This window comes from Microtus oregoni, unplaced genomic scaffold, assembly GCF_018167655.1.
Source record: "Microtus oregoni isolate MIOR12 unplaced genomic scaffold, Mior012 000047F_ref0000412, whole genome shotgun sequence".
Classification (NCBI taxonomy): Eukaryota; Metazoa; Chordata; class Mammalia; order Rodentia; family Cricetidae; genus Microtus; species Microtus oregoni.
The window spans coordinates 13,737,953-13,754,834 of NW_024543221.1; the positions used below are offsets into that span (position 1 = coordinate 13,737,953).

The 16,882-nt window shown below is 51.5% G+C and overlaps 1 protein-coding gene across 1 annotated transcript in view; it reads right to left on the bottom strand.

Annotated features, from left to right (window-relative positions):
- The window catches only part of Smyd2 (SET and MYND domain containing 2), a 43,150-nt gene that overhangs the window by 18,879 nt on the left and 7,389 nt on the right, over positions 1 to 16,882 (bottom strand). The window contains exons 2-4 of the mRNA XM_041635454.1: positions 12,058 to 12,121; positions 2,938 to 3,048; positions 845 to 905 (exon numbers count right to left, since the gene is read on the bottom strand). Of these exons, the coding sequence (XP_041491388.1) occupies positions 845 to 905; positions 2,938 to 3,048; positions 12,058 to 12,121 (236 nt within the window). The remainder of the gene's footprint in view (positions 1 to 844; positions 906 to 2,937; positions 3,049 to 12,057; positions 12,122 to 16,882) is intronic.

A 16,882-nucleotide genomic window follows, 5' to 3' on the forward strand; every position in this document is an offset into this window, starting at 1 on the left:
GAAACCCTGAGTCCCTCCTGCTACAAACAGCAGGGTGGTCACTGTCGAGCCCTGGAGAACACATTCCCCATGACGTGGTCTAAATGAAGAACTGTCTCTTCCTCCATCAGTCAAAGGTCATGCAAGCATGAAATTCCACCTGACCATGAGCAGTGAGGTCAGAGAGAAGCAACTGTAGATGACATCCAACCTCACTGTCCCTTACTGGGCCCTGGGATCTGGGTCACCGTCAAACAGCTGGATAGCCCTGATTTAATGCCTTTAGGTAAAGCCATCACCAGGGAACTGAGAAAACAGTTCAATTGGTAAACTGTGTCCCCCAAGGGGACTGTGTCTTTTGGCTTCCACATAAACCTGTACATGTGTACGTGAACACCTGCATACGTGCACAGCACATGTGTGCACACACAAACATCAGTTTTTCCAGACTGCAGAGTAGCTAATACCCAAAACACCCAGCGTGCCAGGAGCAGAGAGGACCTCTGTATGAGCCCCGACACCCAGAGTGCCAGGAGCAGGGAGGACCTCTGTATGAGCCCTGACACCCAGCGTGCCAGGAGCAGGGAGGACCTCTGTGTGAGCCCCGAGACCCAGCGTGCCAGGAGCAGGGAGGACCTCTGTGTGAGCCCCGACCTCCCCTGATCAATTCCTAGTCAACTTGTAAACTCAGGGGAGAAACAATGCTAGGAACATATTTCAAAATAAAACACGGGTCAAAATACAACAAACAGTTTTAAAAATCACCATCCTTACTAAGAGAATGAGTTATTTCTGCCTTCAATCCACCTGATGAGAATTCAATTTGCATCTAAAATAAGAGAGCATCCACTAGAGAAATACTTACGGGATTCAAACTCCTTCACGGCCAACAGTTTCTCTGAAGGCGTCCTCTCCGGGTGGATTTTCTAGAAATTGGTGACAAAATCACAGAGAAACATTAGTGCCCGGGCTCAAATGCACCCTTGTTCTGTCCAAGTGAAGACAACACAACCATGTTCAAGGAAGAAGGCCACTCAAGAGTCCACACTAGGCTCTGAGTCTGCCCGACCTCCAGATCCAAAGGGCTTGTTTTAAAAGCATTTAAAAGGGTCCACAGTATCCCTAACGCCCTAATACCCTGCACACACAGTAGGTTCGGAAATGCTCATTACAGAGAAGAACGGGGCCAGAAAACAAGTTTTTAGGGCCCTGACTTAAAAGGACCGCGTCTACAGACAAACCATCCTATTTATTACTTCTCCTTCTAAAAAAGAACAAAACGAAACCCCCATCCATTTCCCACTTTCTTTAAGCATAGGCTAAAATGATCTCAAATCCCACATTTCAAAAGGAACACGTTGGGTTGTATCTGCAAGCCCAGCCACACTTGAAACGCCTGCCGCCTTTGTTCTAGACGCCCTAAGAGGAGCTAACAATAGCGGAGCCACGAGGCTTTGAGAACATGAATAAACTTGGTGTTGACAGGAGTTCAAAGGCAGAGCTCAGGAGCTGGCCCGAGGCCTGGGCTTTGTAATCTGGCCATTCAATTTGGGGATACAGGTGGTTGGTCTAGCAGGGCGCTCTCACCTCCCTAGTTAACATGTTAAGCTTCCCCTAGGTAGTTGGTTGTCTGTCTCCCCTAATCCTTTGCTAGTTCCTAGAATACAAATGGTCTGTTTTTTTTTTTTTTATTATTTTTTTTAATCACCTATTCCTATGGAGATGAAAAGACGGCCAGGTAACTTTCCATTTAATAGTCGATTGGTGGTAATTATAACAAAAAATAAAGGGAACTTCTAAACTCATCCCGGCACTCGGACAGAGCGGACAGGCACAGGGCACACTTCTGTGAGAAGTCATCCTGCCTTAGGGGGTGGGGGGGCACCTCACTCAGGAAAGCTCCTTCTGGGTCCCTAAGACGGCACTGACAGAACCCGTGGGAAGGTGGGCGGAAGGCAGGGCTTGATGTAACGAAGGACTCCCATTCACAGCCTCCCCGTGTCCCTTTCTGCCACAGACCACTAGTACACGGAGAACTGTCATTTAAGAAGGGGCCGGTGGCCTTCCCAGGAGAAAACCACCCTCATCTCTGAGCCTCACTCTGCAGGCAACTCCTGTTCCACTTACTCCAGTCACCTGACCCCAGCTGACTGTAGTGGAAAGATGACCTCAGAGTTCTAGAATGTTCTACTTCTGTTTACACACCCAGGATCCTAAATTTGATCTGGGGACAAGCACATGCTAACCATTACAATCATATTCATCTTAGGTTAAAACGACAACGGAGAAGCTGGAAGGCGCTGGTAGGGATGGATACGAAAGTCAGAGGGGGATGAAGTTTAAGCCTTAAAACAAATCTACAGCTCAGAGACCCACACAGATGCAGACAGCCAAACCTCTATCTGCCACAGGCAGGCTGCCTCCCGAGCTCCTCTATGTTTCAGAGGATGACAGAGACAAGCTCCTTATGTCTTCCCACTGACTTCAAAACCTGAAGCTTGACAGACAAGGCAGGCAGTTCTCCAGCGCTCGGGAAGGACTGGCCACACTCTGACAAACAGTTGAAGGGAGCAAAAGGACACACAAGAAAGGGGACAGGACGGCTCCACACGGCACCAGGATTCCCTGGCCTGCCCGGCTCACATGGAGCTCTAGGAATTCTTGGCCGGGTCTGTTCTTCCATGCTACAAAGTCATGACCGTGCTTTTCCATGTAAATAAATCCCCCAAGAAGCTCCGAATTGAACGGGTACGGCTATATTCCTCTTCTGGGGGGGGGGCAATGTCCTACATGCCCGGGGGAAACAGCCAAGACTGCGCCTGAGTGCCCTCCCATTACACCCAGATGGGGCTGAAGCGGAACTCCAAGGATACTGAGCCACATACTCAGCCTGGCTCAGCACCCATCTTTCCGACCTTTAACAAATGAATGCAGCTGAACGTTATCACATTTCCCCACCTGTTTGGCCAGGATCCGGGCTGTGAGCCGCACCGTCTCCGAAGGATTCCAGCTCTCCCCGAAAACAACCATGGATGAGCACTCCAGCTTGTGCAGAGGCCAGTCTTCCTTCTGGGTAGGGGTCAAAAAACAAAGCTGTTAATGTATGGACACATCCTCACACGGAGATAGACACACAGTCACACACACGTATACACAGACACACACACGCATACACAAGACATACACACACACACGATATAGACAACGGAACACAGTCACACACAGATGGACAGGCACATAGACACAGACACATAGACACACAGACACACAGATACAGACACAGGCACACAGTCACACAGAGATGGGCAGACACACAGAGACACATAGACACAGACACACTAACATACACACACACAGATACAGACATAGGCACACAGTCACACATGGACAGACACACACACACACATACAGACTAAAGTATGAAGAGAATGCAATAAGACCCTTAGTCTAGCTCAAGTAGAATACGCTTCCTCTTGGAAAGCTAGGGAATGTTCACAAACTAGACTCAATATATTTTAAAGACAGATACAATCCTAGCTCAGTCAAGGTGTCTTTGTTGTTGTCTGGGGGATGTTTTTAAGGGTTTCATGCTCAGGCTGGCCTGGAATTCACTATGTAGTCTCAGACACAGCAGTCCTCCTGCCTCAGCCTCCTAAGTGCTGGGATGACAAGTGGGAGCCATCATGCGTGACAGTTTCCTATTTTCTTCTTTAGCTGTTCCTGCCTGGAAGTCTGTGTGGGCTGAGACTGACAGAGGGCAGGGCCCTGAGTGACAGGTCTGTCTGTACTGTCTGGAAGTCTGTATGGGCTGAGACTGACAGAGGGCAGGGCCCTGGGTGACGAGTCTGTCTGTACTGCTGCTGTATTCCCAGCTCTGGTCTCAAGCAAAGACAAACCGCTGGCAACTCTCTCGGCCATTTTGTACAAGGCAGAGTCTAGCATGCACCTGGGGCCCAGCAAAAACATCCACTGGGGAATCTAGCGATGCTGGTCCTTCAGATTCTTCTATTAGAGCAACTATATCCCTTCGTATCCTGCCTTGAAGTCTTTCTGCCCCTGGTAGAGGGGTGAAGCCTGCAGTCAACAGTGGAAAAGTGGGAACCCAGCTGTGGAGAGCGGGAGGGTGGCAGAGGACACAGTGGCACTTTGAAAGTCAAAAAGGAAGTACTTTGGGTGAGAGCAAATGATAGCACAGAAGCTGGCAACAGGCACCATGGAAGGCCACTGGAGACTCACCTGTCACCCCAATGTCACTACAGACTGATTTCAAACGGAAAACAAAAACAACAGCCAGTTTTGTGGAGCTGGTGCGGCAGCTTCTCACAGAACAACCCGAGTCAAGAAAAGCAGCCGTCTTGGTTAGCTTTCATTGTAAACCCGACACATCTGAGATGGAAACTTTAAATAAAGAATTGCCTTGACCAGAATGATCTGTGACCACATCTGTAAGATTGATTATGATGTGGGAGGGCCCAGCCTACTGTGGGAGGCACCATCCCTAGGCAGGTGGGCCTGGGCTATACCTGACCGTGCCAGCGGGCAGCTTTCCTCCAAGGTTTCTGTCTCAGCGCATGCTGTGAGGCCCGCACTAACTGCTGTCTAGGATGTATGACCACGAAGGACACGCCAAATCAGCCCTTTCCTCTCCGGGTTTCTTTCTGACCACAGCAACAGAGAGGGAAGGAACCTCAGCAGCGGCAGAAATAGCTGGGAGCTCAGGAGCTGGGGCTGGAGGACAGTGGACTACTGTTGGATGCTTGTGGACTTCTGCGAGCCCAGAACACTCTCCTGCACACACTGGCCTGCGCCGCTCTGCCCTCTGCCTTCCTCAGCTCAGCAAATATCAAGTCCATTCCTTCGGAAGCTTACAACAAACACCTGAAGTCACCCTGGAGACAACAGGACCCTAGTTTGAGCCCCCAGACCCTTGTAAAAAAGCTGAGTGAGGTAGGGTGCTTGTAATTTCAGTACCGGGGAGGCAGAGACAGGAGGATCCCTGGGGACTCATTGGCTGGACTGCCCAGCCTAACCGGCTAGCCTCAGGCCACTGAGACCCTAGCTCAAAACCTAAGGTGGGCAACTCCCCAAGAATGGCACCCAAAGGTGACTGACTCTGAGTCCACAACACACACACACACACACCTCCACACATGGGGAGCGGGGTACAGACTCATCTCTCTGCCACCAGGGCCAGGCAGCCAGCCAGCAGTGCCAAGATTACTACCACATTCCTTTAGGTACAGGCTTGTTTTTTTCCCTTTGTCTCTGGAACACTGAGTGTGGGAGAAGGGCACCCTTAAAGAGAACCGGGGTCTCAGCTCAGAACCCTTGAGGTCTTCTCAGCTTGCACAGAAGGCCAACTCCTCAGCACAACGTGCAAGGCCGCGAGGACAGCAGTTCTCCCGGCCTGGCTGGCACACTCTCAGCTGCCATAGCATCATCCTTGTTCCCTTCTCAAGGCCCGGGTCCCTGCAGTATTTGCTGTTTAGCTCTAGCTCCCAGATTGCCACACAGCTCCCTGGCTGTCCCTGGTCTCCACACCTCTGTTCCTCCATGGTCGCCTTCTCAAGCCACCTGCCCCAAACAGCCCTTTCCTCTCTCTCCCACCCCTCGAGTTCTGCTTCTCAGTTCTCATGACTCCCTGCATATGACATGATTACCCCATTAGAATAAAGGATTCCCTTCTGCTTTGTTCACAGGTGAGACCCCAGGTCCTATACCCAAGTCCGGTATTCATAAGGCATTCAGGAGAGCTGCTGGGTGATTGCCCCCCACCTCCGGTCCCTCTCCTCCACCGAACCCCAAGGGAAAGACACAAAATCCATCCCCATGATTTACTGCAGCACCTGACACTTCCTCGGGGCTCAAGTTCTGTGCCAAGATGGCGGTGGAGTTAAGTAACACCGTGCCCGATATAACTCAGAGCAGAGAGAAGAAAAGATAAGATATGCCCTCGGGAGCACAGAAGCTGTTTTTAGCTGGAGTCTAAACCACAGGGCACAAGGATGAGGCAGAGGAGGGAATGGGTCCAGCAGACTCCTCCCTAGCCTGGGCAGCCACAGGGTACAGAGGAAGGGACGAGGAAGTCTGTGACGACTAAGGACAAGCAACACCAGCAGGTAGGACAGAGAGACAAATGTCCCCCTGGAAGTCCAGGAACTTGAAAAAAAAAGCCTGGCTTAAGACAGGATCTCCAGCCAGGTCTGTGGTACACCCCTTTAATCTCAGCACTAAGGAGGTAGAGGCAGGTGGTCTCTGAGTTCAAGGCCAGCCTGGTCTACAGAACAATTTCCAGGCCAGCCAAGGCTACACAGCAAAAACCTGTCTTGAAAATCCCAGAATCTCTACACTTGGTTTCCTCGAGTGTGAGCAGGGCTTGGTGTCTCCCAGGCATAAACTCCCATGAGAAAAAAGAGAAACACTGTTTATCAAAATTATTCAATTGTATTGATACAGCATATTTCTTCAAATAATTAATTATTTAAACATTTAAAATTAATATTCATGTAATATCTCACACTGACTTTTATGATGGGTCTCTCTCCCAAGAGGTCCTGAAGCAGGATGGCCACCGGTCTGGACCCTCAGAGACCCCCATTCGGACTGTGCTCTGTAGCAGCTCTGGAGGCCACGCAGCTCTTAATCCCTGAGCACCTGTCCGAGAGGCTGTGAATAACATGATCCTTCCTTACTTAGCAGATCTGCAGCTCTGAGTCTGTGATTTCACACCTTCCAACGGTGGTAATCGACCAGGCCGAGAGCCTGGGGTGCACGGAGGCCCTTCAAACTGGACAACAGTGGTACTCGACCACGGTCCAGAGCCTGGGGTGCATGGAGGCCCTTCAAACTGGACAACAGTGGTAATCGACCAGGCCCAGAGCCTGGGGTGCACGGGGGCCCTTCAAACTGGACAACGGTGGTAATCTACCAGGCCCAGAGCCTGGGGTGCATGGAGGCCCTTCAAACTGGACAACGGTGGTAATCAACCAGGCCCAGAGCCTGGGGTGCATGGAGGCCCTTCAAACTGGACAACGGTGGTAATCGACCAGGCCCAGAGCCTGGGGTGCATGGAGGCCCTTCAAACTGGACAACGGTGGTAATCGACCAGGCCCAGAGCCTGGGGTGCATGGAGGCCCTTCAAACTGGACAACAGTGGTAATCGGCCAGGCCCAGAGCCTGTGGGGGGCATGGAGGCCCTTCAAACTGGACAACAGTGGTAATCGACCAGGCCCAGAGCCTGGGATGCATGGAGGCCCTTCAAACTGGACAACGGTGGTACTCGACCACGGTCCAGAGCCTGGGATGCATGGAGGCCCTTCAAACTGGACAACAGTGGTAATCAACCAAGGTCCAGAGCCTGTGGGGTGCATGGAGGCCCTTCAAACTGGACAACAGTGGTAATCGACCAGGCCCAGAGCCTGGGGTGCATGGAGGCCCTTCAAACTGGACAACGGTGGTAATCGACCAGGCCCAGAGCCTGGGGTGCACGGGGGCCCTTCAAACTGGACAACAGTGGTAATCGACCAGGCCCAGAGCCTGGGGTGCATGGAGGCCCTTCAAACTGGACAACAGTGGTAATCGACCAGGCCCAGAGCCTGTGGGGTGCATGGAGGCCCTTCAAACTGGACAACGGTGGTACTTGACCAGGCCCAGAGCCTGTGGGGTGCACGGAGTCCTTCAAACTGGACAACGGTGGTACTTGACCAGGCCCAGAGCCTGGGGTGCACTGAGGCACTTCAAACTAGGAAGTCAGCATTCACTCACACAGACCAGGAACTTCATAGGTGATCCTGGGCTCCAGCATACGAGAAGGAAGAGACCTGGCCCACGGCCACTCTTAATTAGTGTTAGTAACTAAGCCAGCCTTGCTGCTGACACCAGAAGCAGGGGAGGGGGACAGAGTGTTCGACTTCAAGTAGTTTGTGACCATGTTAGAACAGGAAGTACAATAGAGGAGACAGGAAATGCAAGAAGTCATGACGACGATGATGCACTTTAGAATCGACTTTGGTTCGTTTGAGGTTCTTTCCGGAAGGTGATGCCAGAGACGCAAATTAAGGGAAAATGACAGGTACGTACTCCAGTGGCACTGTTCATTTTTAACTGAAAAATTTAGGGCCTGAAGAGATGGGTCGGTGGTTAAGAGTACAGACGGCTCTTTCAGAGGCCCTGGGTTCAGTTCCTAGCACCCACATGGAGGCTCGCACCGAGTGTAACCAGTTCCGGAGGATCTGAAACCCACTTCTGACCTTCATGGACGCCAGGCACTAACATGGGACACAGACATACTCGCGGGCAAAATACCCACACACATCTGAAAAATTAAAAATTTTGAAAAGAAAAGGAGAACTAGAATACGGTAGACGTATCAGCTAGTTTTGAGCATTTTGTTTGCTTCCCGTTTTTGTCTTAAGAAACGGAGTCTCATGTAGCCCAGGTTGGTCTAAAACTCCTACAACACCAAGGCTGGCACTGAACTCTCTCCTCCCCTCCCAAGTGCTAAGAGAACAGGTGAATGACTGTTCAATCAACTCAACTCAATTCTCGTGGTGCTGGGGATTGAACCCAGACCCTTGTGAATGTACAGCAAGAACCCTGCCAACTGAGCTATATCCCCATAAACTCTGCTTGCAGCCTTTACTGAGAGCACTCTCTTCTATCAGAGGCATCTGATTGTGAGTGAGGAACTGTGTCACAGGGCACACGCACTGTGAATTACTGTGTCATGGGGCACACGTACTGTGAGTGAGGGAAAAGCAGAGGTGATTATGACATTGAGTTTTCTGCTGAGCAAATAAGTCTCTCTTCTTGGATAAGGTATCCAGATTTTTGCCACAAAGCCCCCTTTTCTTTCTCTGAAGAGAAAGAAATAGTGGGGTTTCCACTATGCCAATAGTCTGCTCAAAATGCACGCTGTCTACCCGCCTCGTGCAGAGGAGACTTAACAGGCAAAACAGCCAGAACATGCCACAGGGCTCAGAACATGCCACAGGGCTCAGAACATGCCACAGGGCTTCTGTTCTGCCCCCATGACTGCCAGGAGGAAGAGTAGGAAAGACTCAGAGGGACTGTGGCAGCACTGAGGGTCACGGGGCGGATTCTGCACTCCCCACCGAGAAGAGATGTACTGAACTCCCATCCACAGGCCGTTCTTCCTCGTGGTGATGGTGGACGAATGGAGCGCAGAGTGCTGACCACAGCACATGCAGCTCAGGGCTGGGTAGGAGACCACAGTGAGCTCACAGCACTGTACCCAGGACGCTGGGCCATGCATGGCCTCCCCAACAAAGGCAGGGTCCTATCAGCACGGGGTCAGACACTTCCTGAGCTTCAGCCCGGCCCTGCCCTCTGTGCCTAGGCATCTACTCCCCCTAACTCCTCCTGCCATTCTGGTACAATACACGGCTCCGTAGTCATTTAGTTCTTCATTACCAAAGCCTGAAAACCCTCTGTGGCCATGAGCCTGTTTCTTCAGGAGACAGACAAAAAAAAAGAAATGAAAAAAAAAAAACCAGAAAGAAAAGGAAACTTTCGGTTAAATCTAGCCTGCCACCTTTAGAAATAAGAGGCTCCAGAAGCCACGTCACAGGTGCCACCTACAAGGATACTTGGTCACATGACACCCAGTTGAAACACAGAAATCGCAGCTGCAGAGGCTGTCCCCAAGCACCTTGTCCTCAGACTGAGGGACCAGGAGGCTCCACTGGGGCTATCAGAGCTTAGCACCTCTGAACAGTCTTAGGGCTCTTTCCCCCACGCACCAGGGCTCCTCCCCACCACCGCACTATGACACAGCCACCCTCCAGCTGGCCTTCGGGAGCCACTGAGCAAACTCTCAGGGAGAGCAATCATTCTGGCACAGATGTTAATCAGTGTGAGCCCGCCACAAACGAGCTGCAAACCAGGAAGACCAGAGCATCAGGCACCACAGGGACACCTCAAAACCCCAACACAGATCAGGATGGTTTGGTGAGATACTGCCACCTTCTGAGACCTATGCAAATACACTTTTGTCGGTGTGCCCAAGGGTTGTGGAGGCAAAGCAGCATGCCACACATTCTGAGATTCTCTACTGCTGAACTGTGCTCAGTGTCTCAGGAGTGTGACTCCCCTTATACTGACCAGACGGCAGCCATATTCCTAGGCTAGAAAGATGAGCCTCTTGTGCTTTAGCCTCTACACAGCCAAGCTTCTATCCCATCGGAATTACAGAAGATCTGCCTTGCCGTGGATCTAGTATCATTTATAACAATGCACACGCTTGCCCAGGGCATCGTGTGCTCTCCTTCCTGCTCTCCACTGCAGGCACTGTGACCTCACTTAAAGAAAGTGTCACTTGGGGACGTCCTGTGACGAGTCAGGCTCCGAGAGCTTGTTAGTGGGACCTACGAACCTGCCGCTCTGCCATGCCTTCCTTCTTGCTCTTTCGTCTGGACTGTAAACCACTCCTAGGCTTGAGCTACTTTCTCTCGACGTGTCTGTCTCACATATAAACACACAGTCCCTTGAGTGTCCCCCATACGCCACAGCAATCTAAGCACCCAGCCCACAAGAAGTCAGAGCATCTAGAGATAACGCTGGCCCCCCCCAACTGAACCAAAGCTCACTTATATGTTTGCTGTCACTCAGGCTGCCGCCTCAGGAAGCCTGCTGAAGGAGACACAGCGCATGGCCTCCTGAGCCCACGCAGCATCAGCGTCATTGGCTGCTCTACCCTGGCAAGTGGCTGCTGTCCCTAGTGTTCAGCTGTCACAGGGCTCAGCAGTGACGCCTGCTGCTAAGTGTTCTCTACGGACGTGATCAAAAAAAAAAAAAAAAAACAGTCACAGTAAGTGGAGCTGCAGGGGTGCTTCGGGACAGGGAGGTGTAGATCACCTAAGCCACGCATCCCCTCAACAGCATGAGTGTTTGCTAAGGTGGTAGGAGGTTCCTGAAGAGAAAGAAAAGAAGGCTGTGAGGCCGGGAGATGTGCAGGGCAACCAAGAGGATGCATGAACTCCCACAGCAGGGCTGCGAAGATGGCTCCGCGGAGAAAACTCTGGCCTCACCCGTGTGAGAACGGGAGTTCTGAGCCCCAGACCCTGCTAAAAAAGCTAGGTCAGCATGGCTGCCGGTCTGTCATTTCAGCACTTGAGAGGTAGAGACAGGCAGGCTAGCCAGACTAGCTGAATCCATGAGCTCCAGGTTCAACAAATAGAAGTGAGAGCAATCAAGAAAGACACCTCCACACAATGCATTCACATGTGTGCTTACATATGTGCATACCTACACATATGAGAACATACGTGTGTGTGTCACGCACAAATACACATTTTTTAAAAGACACGATCCTTGTATATCCCACGCCTGAGGGCCCAGGCAGGGCTGTGGAGTAAGAGCACGCGTCCCCTGAGCTGACCTGGCAACGCTCTTCTACAGAGAACATTTCTGTGCATTGGAAATTTACTGTAGGTTAGGGGACACCCTTCTCTGAACCTCAGAAGGACCCTGAGAGGTCTCACACCAGCCTCCTCCTTCATCTCCCCAGTCCCACACTGCAAGAGCCAACCCAAGACTTATCCGTCACTCCTCACCTCCCAGGTCCCCTATCCAGGCTGCTTTAAAGGCGCGAGGGCACGAGCTCTGTTGCAGAGCTCTGTTGCGCAGCTGCGAACCTCTGCTCTGCCATGCTGGCATCTGAGCCCGGCTGCCATTATCCTGGGTCCTAACACCCCAAGCCTGAGGAGTCCCTGCTGCTGTACGAATCCTAAAATCAGAGACCCAGGACAACCAGCGCGTAGGCCACGAAGGCAAGCTTCCTACTTCTCAGTTCTCCACATCTCCCAAAATTAGCTGATGATGTCCTTGGTGTGAACTGTCACCCTTGGTGTGATCCCCAGCTAACCCGGCAGTCTCCTGGTGTCTTTCCCACCTCTTCCACGTCAAACTTCTGCCTGACACGGGGCTGGTCACTTGTGGGGGTGCATGCGCACACTCCGCATGAATGGGGAGCTGTGAGGCAAAATGCTAATGGCAAAGAGGACACCCAAGTCCCAACCTCCGGAGAAGAGGCCTCCCTCCAGCTAAGCCCGCACCTACCTGACATTCTGCATCGCAGTAAAACGCCTGCTTGCATCGTCCGCATTTCGACAGTCCTTCTTTCCTAGAAAACAGAAAAGGGCATCGTAGCGGTGAGAGGAGAGACACAGAGGACACGTGGTCAGACAGTCGCAGGCGCCATCTGTTGCAACCTTTCCCAAGAAGGTTCACACCACGATTGGCCCCTGAGGAGCAGTAGTGAAGAGAACACACACCAACGCTCATCAAGGCGGCCAAAGAGATCAAGGACACACACTCCGGCTCAGTGACTACAGCCCAGGCCCTAACCCCAGCATCGCCTGTATCATTGCAGCCAGCAGGCTGCAGATGCCAGACTCTTGCTGGTCCTGGTTTTCTGGTGTTTACTAAGCATCTTCAGAAAACAATGAACTCGCATTGCTACAGCCCGTGAAGGGGTGATAGCAGTTATAGCCTAGGAAGGCGTGTGGGGACACAGTGCAGAGTTGGCAGCACCTGGGGAGAAACACTTTGCTTAGAGCACAGGGAACACAGGAGCAGGACACAAAAATGAGCCCAAAGCTACGCACAAAAAAGTAATGCATGCAGCAAACTGGGATCCATTCTTGAATGTGGTGTCACGGCACACGGCTGGCTGGTACGCACACGCACCTTGCACAGGTAGCGTTCACGGTCCTGCTGTCTCTTCTATATTCTGTCCACGTGGCCTGTTCATTGCATGTGATTTTCCTGTTTCTGTCACAGGACAAAGATGTGCTACTCTTGATTTCTAGGAGCTACTGTGTGTGTGTGTGTGTGTGTGTGTGTGTGTGTATATCTGTATGTGAGGAGCTATTCTGTGTGTGTATGTGTAGCTATGTGTGAGGCACTACTGTGCATATGTGCATGTGTGAGTTGAACAGCCTCTGCCTACAAAATGAGTCAGAACAAAAATTTTACAAACCATTGCCAAACTGTCACCAGGGAGAGGCTGATGCAAGGGCATTCCTGCTGCTAAGGAGTGGGTATCTACGGTTGCAGTGTCTGCCATCCCTCCTGCTGGGGTACTGTTGCAGTGGCTGGCATCCCTCCTGCTGGGGTCCATTACTGTAGTTTCTGCCATCCCTCCTGCTGGGGTCCATTACTGTAGTGTCTGCCATCCCTCCCGCTGGGGTCCATTACTGCAGTGTCTGCCATCCCTCCTGCTGGGGTCATTACTACAGTGTCTGCATCCCTCCTGCTGGGGTCCATTACTGCAGTGTCTGCCATCCCTCCTGCTGGGGTCATTACTGCAGTGTCTGCCATCCCTCCCGCTGGGGTCATTACTACAGTGTCTGCCATCCCTCCCGCTGGGATCCATTACTGCAGTGTCTGCCATCCCTCCCGCTGGGATCCATTACTGCAGTGTCTGCCATCCCTCCCGCTGGGATCCATTACTGCAGTGTCTGCCATCCCTCCCGCTGGGATCCATTACTGCAGTGTCTGCCATCCCTCCTGCTGGGATCCATTACTGCAGTGTCTGCCATCCCTCCTGCTGGGGTCCATTACTGCAGTGTCTGCCATCCCTCCCGCTGGGGTCATTACTGCAGTGTCTGCCATCCTTCCTGCTGGGGTCACTGCTGCAGTGGCTGGCGTCCCTCCTCCAATCATCTCCCACCCCAGAAGAGCTGGCACCGGCAGAGAGGCTTACAGTTCCTCAGAGAGATTGCTCATCTTAACACTGAAACATCTCCCTGCGTCTTGCTGGTCCAGGCACCATATCCCCCTGGTGGAGAAGGTGACTCAGGAACATCGCAGAGAACTAAGCTTGACTACTACAGCTTGCAAGGCCGTGCCTGACTCCAGGGACCGAGTGTAAGTCACACAGGAGGAAAACATGTCTTGGTGCTGAGATCAACACAAACACACCAAGTTCACAAGCTTCAGTGCTTCAGAAAGGAACTCACTGAATTAGTGGAGTGAATTCTCAGGCTTGAACCACCCAGGGACCCCTCTGAAGGCCCCAGACTCGGACTCCACGTTTGGTGACAGAGAAGAGTGGACAAGCCCTGCCCTAGGTCGATTCTCTGCTGTTGGGATTTGTGAGAACCTAGGGTTTGTCTGGCCAGGGCAGGAACTCAAGGTCAAGGGCTAGATGCAGGATCTGAAGCAGAGACCACAGACACTGCCTATGGTTCCCTTTCGTGCCGTACTTCAGGACCACCAGCCCGGGGACGGCACTGCCTGGTGGGCTGCACCCTCCATCAGTGAAGGAAATGTCCCCGCAGACTGCCTACAGTGCAATCTGATGGAGGCAGTTCCTGTATTGAGATTCCCTTTCCTCAGGCATGTCTAGGTTGGTGTCCAGTTGACAAAAACAAACTTTGACACACATGGGAGAAAAAATAGTCATGGTTGAGCCTGAACCCAAACTGAGTTAGAACCTGCACCATGGCGGCAGGTGCATGTTCATGGGAGAAAAGACAGACCAGAGGTGAGCCTGTGAGGGCCTGAGGATGACTTCTCAGGGACGTTCTTCTCCACAGGAACAGGCAAACATTGAAATAAGCCTCATCTGAAGAGCACACAGAGCTAAAACTTGGCTTGCAAAGTAACCTGTTCTGAAAAATCCAGAGGCGCAGGGGAAGATGTGCCAAACGAAAAACAGAAAGTCTGAATGTCCTCAACAAAGGAGGCCAGCTTCATGAGCCGGTCATTAATAACCTCTCAAGGCCCTCAGCCCTGGCCCTGACTGCAGGGGACACACCAATTCTGTGACTGGTCTGTGCTGGGGTGAATTTTATAAATACTTTCGTAGGGGAGGCAGACACCTGCCACAGACGCTGGCTCTCCTTCCACTGTGTGGGTCCCAAAGAGTGATGTCAGGTCATGAGATCTGGCAGTAAGTCTTTATCTGCTGAGCCACCTCCATCTCCTTTTTTAAAGATAGGATCTCACAGAGCCAGCCTAGCCTCCAACTGGCAAGGAACTGAGGATGACCTTGCACTTCTGACCCTCCCACCTCTACCTCTCAAGTATTGGGATTACAAATTCAGCCCCAGTTTATCCAGCACTGAAGATTGAACCCACGGCTTCAGGCACAGTAGGCTCATTCTTAACCTGCAGCACCAACCTGCATTCACACAGCCAACTGAGGGGCTCACTGGTTCGGAGTCTGTAGGAACCGCACTGACAAGAACTCTGTAACCTGTGCAGCTTTTCTTAGGGATAAACAGCACTCATGGCGGAACTGAGATCAGGCGTTTACCTGTCTGGTTGACTAACGTTGGCCCTGGGTTTCCCAACTACAACAGAAAGGACTCTAGAAGCTGGTGAAGCTTCCAGAAAGAAAACCTGAGCCTTCTTCCCCTGCTCTGCTTCTCTAGTGCATGGGGGATGAGTCCAAACCTTTCTTCCCCCACTCAGCTGCACTCCCTTGTCCTCTCTCGGGGCCTGGCAGGCTGAGGGATGGCGGCTATGGATGATAAGCAGTTAATACTTCCTGAATTTAGTTTCCGCCACCGTAACACATTCATATATAGTTGGTACCTCAAGAATTCACTATGAAAACTAAACATGCAAAGTTTTTAGTAACCTGTTTAGAACACGGTAAATATTCAATAAATGCTGAGCATTGTGTTATTAGCCTAGTTTGTGCTTTTATGTATTTTTTATAGTAATATCAACTACAGTAATACCTTCAGCACACCCACTCAGACTCACAGCTACAGGACCGATGTTTTTGAAGCCTTTGTTTTACGGGCAAACAGATAACTTGCTGTGAACAGGAAGGCCCTTTGAACTTAAAGAAGAAATGACTATCTACATAGGGGAAACGAAATGTCATAGGAACTGCAAGTATTTGATTATGAGCGATGGGAACAGAGCGCGGAAGACTCTCCTGTCGTTGTCTACGGGAGGAGACACACAGTGGTTTTCTCCTGCTTCTAAAAGTCGAGAGCCACGGAGATCAACAAGTTAGCCATGTAATTAATGAGCCCGGCTAGTTAGCCGGTGGCCGCAGGTGCTGTTGGTCCACATGAAAAGGATCCGATTCCAGCCACTCTCAACTTTCTGTGCTAAAACGGATGCTTACCGGGTTTGACCATGAAAGGGATTGACAGTGGCGTACAGGGGGCTTGCAATAACAATTACTTTTAACTAACGGTGACAAGTCTGCTCCGCCTAACCGAGGCGGCCCCCGAACAAATGAAAAAGAGAAAAGGCAAAAAGCCCAGCAGTGAGGCCCAACTTCCCCAGAGGCTGAAATAAGACAATCAGAACCAAAGTTAGCTTCCCTCCCGGTGAGGGTGCTCACACGGAGGACGGTGGCACTGCCCTATTATAACCCTGGTCAGGGGACCAGGACAGCATTCAGGCTGCTGGTTTTTGTGCGACAGTGAAAGATATTCTCCACATCACATATTAACGCTAGGCACCGGTGAATCAGGACCCACGCGCAGTGGGAGGCTTCTTCCCAGAGAGGATGAGCCTTCCCCTCGGTTCCAGCTTTGTTCTGAGGCTTGTTAAAAGTCTGACCGCTCCACTGGGGGAGCCAGAAAAAATTTAGGGCACAAGGCACCAACTATCATCCTAAGTTTTTCAAACTGCTGGAACGGAAGCGTGCTGTGCCGGGTGGAAGGCAGGCTGCCCCCAGGAGCCTGAAGAGTTCCTTAGGCTTTCCGGGACCTCAACTCACTCAGGCCAAATCAGGGCTCAGGGCTTCCATGCTGAGAAGAATTTGAAGATTATCCAGTTCACGATGTAGAATTGGAGATTTCATTAAAGTTATTTAGATCCGGGCTTAAGCATGAGGAATAAGAAAAAGGTGTTCAGAAGAGAGCAAGACACACAGCTCAGAGTGGGAGTAGAAGCATCTTAAAGAAGT